This window comes from Juglans microcarpa x Juglans regia, unplaced genomic scaffold (genome assembly GCF_004785595.1).
Source record: "Juglans microcarpa x Juglans regia isolate MS1-56 unplaced genomic scaffold, Jm3101_v1.0 JmScfU0103, whole genome shotgun sequence".
NCBI lineage: Eukaryota > Viridiplantae > Streptophyta > Magnoliopsida > Fagales > Juglandaceae > Juglans > Juglans microcarpa x Juglans regia.
Window position 1 is genome coordinate 7,956 of NW_024475847.1, and position 3,758 is coordinate 11,713.

General features: G+C 36.4%; 1 protein-coding gene across 1 annotated transcript; it reads left to right on the forward strand.

The window, feature by feature from the left end:
• Positions 1-210: 210 nt before the first annotated feature.
• On the forward strand, positions 211-3,309 carry LOC121245657 (D-cysteine desulfhydrase 2, mitochondrial). Its single transcript, XM_041143599.1, is given in 7 exon segments — positions 211-372; positions 375-430; positions 1,014-1,056; positions 1,439-1,609; positions 1,612-1,779; positions 2,674-2,727; positions 2,730-3,309. Coding segments are annotated over 7 exon segments (642 nt in total). The 5' UTR covers positions 211-293; the 3' UTR covers positions 2,801-3,309.
• Positions 3,310-3,758: the final 449 nt, after the last annotated feature.

Below are 3,758 nucleotides of genomic sequence, written 5' to 3' on the forward strand. Positions count from 1 at the left end.
TACAACGCTGTGTTTTTTTCATTGATTTGGATATTATCAAGTATGTGGGTTTCGAAGGAATTAGACTTTATGGTTATGATTGGTTTTCCCCCTGATTGCCAGGGTTGTGTTCCAAAGCGAAAGCAAACGGTGAAGAATTCGTCTCTAAATTGCTTGATAGAAGATGGGCATTGCCCAACCCCGATACCAAAATTCACCAAGTAATGTTTCCTCCTACAAAAGTAGGACATAGAGGTGGACCATTCAGTTACGCATCCCTATTAAACAATACTCAACCATCCTTTGGTGATGACATGATGCTAAAGGATGACCAGAATCCATCCTTCTATATTGTGAGGGATGATTTGTTGCATCCATTGGTGAACGGTAATAAGCGAGAAAATTGGACGGACTGCTTCCTCTAATTGAAGATCACTCAGTGAGTGACGTGGTATGATTATGTGATTTATATTCCTTTTGAATATAAGATGGTAAATGTCTGTTAAAAATATCTTCTTTCTAACTGGAATATCCCTGTTTCCATGTTTTAATAATTCTCTTTATTTGCTTCTGAACATATATCCTCCGTTTGTGATACCTATGCACAATGGGAAACAGGGCCTATGGAGTGGTATCCCATTATATTTTCATGGACCTATGCATGAGTAGGCTCAGTAAATGATTGTGTAGGTTCATTAGCATCTGTGCTCTATTTTGATAAACAGAACAATGTGCTATATGTTTCAGTGAAGTTCTGTGTAGCAGATGGTTTTGGACATTTGATCATGTTGATGTCTTGTATAAATTTTCAAAGGTCATGCAATTGCACCTAGAGTGTCTGGTTGTTTGTTCTAGTCAATCGATCCTTGAACTAGAAATCTGCTTGGGTGGTGAACCAGAGGAGGGATCTTAGCCCATGTTCTTACCCCATTTTATTTCACAAATTGAACTATGTCTTTTATAATACCAAATAATATATTTTTCATTTTTAGGAACTCTCATACGAAATAACGTTCAACTGGGACATTTTCTAGGTTACTTGTGGAGGTTGTCAAAGTGCTCATGCGGCAGCCGTTGGTAGGAAATTTCTCACCTCAGCATAGTGGTGGTATATTTTGTCTATTTTTGGGAAATAATATTCTTTAGCCCAATAGTACTTCATAATCTTTCAATTTGCATCCCAAACTATCAACCTGTCAATTCCTGAAACTCTCACTTTTTGACAACTTGCATCCTTGATCACAAGATTGTACCATACGTCTGATTTCTCAACGATCTTAACAAGCTAAATCTAAACTAAGGGTGGAAATTTCCAGAAGTGGCAGTATAGGGTGCAAATTGAGAAGTGAAAACTATGGTATTACGAGGATGCAAAATGTATTTCCCCCTCATGTTTTCACTCATTTTGATAGAGCTATAACAGGGTTACTTCTAATGAGTTCTTTTGCATGTCTTACAGCTGTTTCATGTGCAGAGAGAGGACTTAAGTCACATTTGCTTCTACGGGGGGAGCAGCCTGAAATTCTGACTGGTTATAACCTGATTTCGACACTATATGGGAATGTCACATATGTTCCAAGGTCTCTCTATGCAATAGGGACAAATGCTGAAAAGCATGCTGATTTGGTGGCAGCAACAGTGGTTATGTTGTATGGTTCAATGATATCTTCAAGCTTCTTTTACAACTCAAAGTTCTAGCACTTCAGACTTATCCAAATGGATGCTAACAGAAGTGCTGAATATCATCCAGAAAGGTTGTAATGGTCAATGAAGGTGCAGGGGATGCTGTGGCCATACTAGGTAAAAGCTGTGAGTTGCTATATAAAGCATCATGTTGAGTTTGAATGTGCACCTATTAGCATGCCTTTTGGGATACATTTCTCTTTCTCCTTATAATGTTTTGATGTCACTGAGTTAGCATGAGAGCATTTTTGGATGTAGAATAAAAACTCATATTATTCTCATCTACATGTCTATTTGAAGATTTGACATTTTTAATTGATGTCACTCTGCTTGATGATAATGATTTTGATTGAAAGCCAAGGACATATTTTAGAAAACATAATGATTGATACATGGGCACTGTGCACGAAAAAAAATGAGGGTAAACAGTGGTTACTGTTTGTGATATTTAGAAAATGATTGGTAGTCGATGGTTTTAATGGCTGAAACCATACTATAGGCAAAAGTTGTGGGTTTCTTTATAAAGCACCATATTTGTGTTTGCATGCATACGTATTGCATGTTTTTTTTGGGATAATTTATTTTCTCCTTTTTGTTGGCTCTGTAATGGTTCTATTGATTGAGTTAGCATGAGAGCATTTTTTGGATGGAGCAATATGTGCATATTCTTCTCATCGGCGTATCATTTGAAGATTTGGCATTCTGTTATATGTGTAACTCACTTGATGATAATAACTCTGATTGAAGCCAAGTACACATATAAGAAAGCATGACTCTCAGTTGATGGTTTTATGGATGAGTGTGCTTTTTGAAACACTAACTTTGATTGTGTTGAACTAAGCTTTCATCAGATTTGATATTTACTTGCTGACTGAATAAAGTGTATTTCAGTGTCTTGTTCTCTTGTAAATCAATTACTTTTTGGCTGGTTTAAGTTGGTTCTTTATCACTTATCTGGTGCAGATTGATTGCTACAATTGCTTTTACTCAAAAGTGGTTTCTTTCTCATAGGTGTCATTCGCCTCATTCATTACTTATCCCAGAATCATTTACTTGGTAAAGAGAGGGCTTGAAATTGGTTGTAGATGCTGGTACTGGGACGACTGCTGTTGGTTTAGCACTTGGGGCCTATGTTTAGGTGTGTTCTATGCATTTTTATTTTCTTTTGGTGAAGAGAATAAACGATTGCAATTCTTTGTTATGCTATGAGTCTTCAGAGGCACATTATGGCTGCATGGTAATTGCTTCTGTTGCTTCCTGTCAGCTTCCCTGGGAGGTAACTGCCGTGATGCTGGCTGATACAATTGATGGTTACAAACAGCAAGAGAGACGCTGGTTTCTGATTTCAAGAGTGCTTTAGTTTCACTGACTGACCACAGTTTGAATGAAGTAGATAGTGGAATGGTGAATTGGTACAACGTTTCCATCCAAGAAAGTAAAATGTCATTCCTTCACTGTTTTATTTTTAATGGTGTTATTCAATCGAGCATTTCATATATTATCTTTGCTCTGAGATTTTTATATGAATTAGTCCTTGTGCAAAGCAGAGGAAGTCGACGACTAAGATACTCTATATGGAAACTTTCTCCTAACAATATCAATTTTGTTATTAAAAATAATATGATGTGTAAGAAGAAAACTTCTTCCTTCCATGTGTCTTGCAGAAAATTTAAACCTACAATAGTGATGATTTTTTTTTTTTTTTGTCTGTCAGATAAAGGGTTGCCTTAAAATTAAGGTAAAAAAAAAGGGCTATGTTTCCACTTCTTGTAAAACAGTGGGCAAGCTAACATGTAGAAAATCAGTTTGTTTTAGGTCCTAAAGTGAATAGAAGTTTTACATTTTAGTCATATTGTAAGGGTGAGTAATAGCTGAAGTAGTAATAGCAGGAAGTGGGTGTTGGCATTGGCAAGCATATAACATTCTAATATGCCATGCCTCTTATATAATCTATGGCCAAGCTTGTACAGGTCGTTCGACACTGTTTTATAAAATATGGGATCTTGCAATGCCTTTAGATTTAGGAGTGTCATTTAATTTTTTCAACACGCATGGAGAGAATTCTTACATCCTTCATTGATGTTCAACAATATATA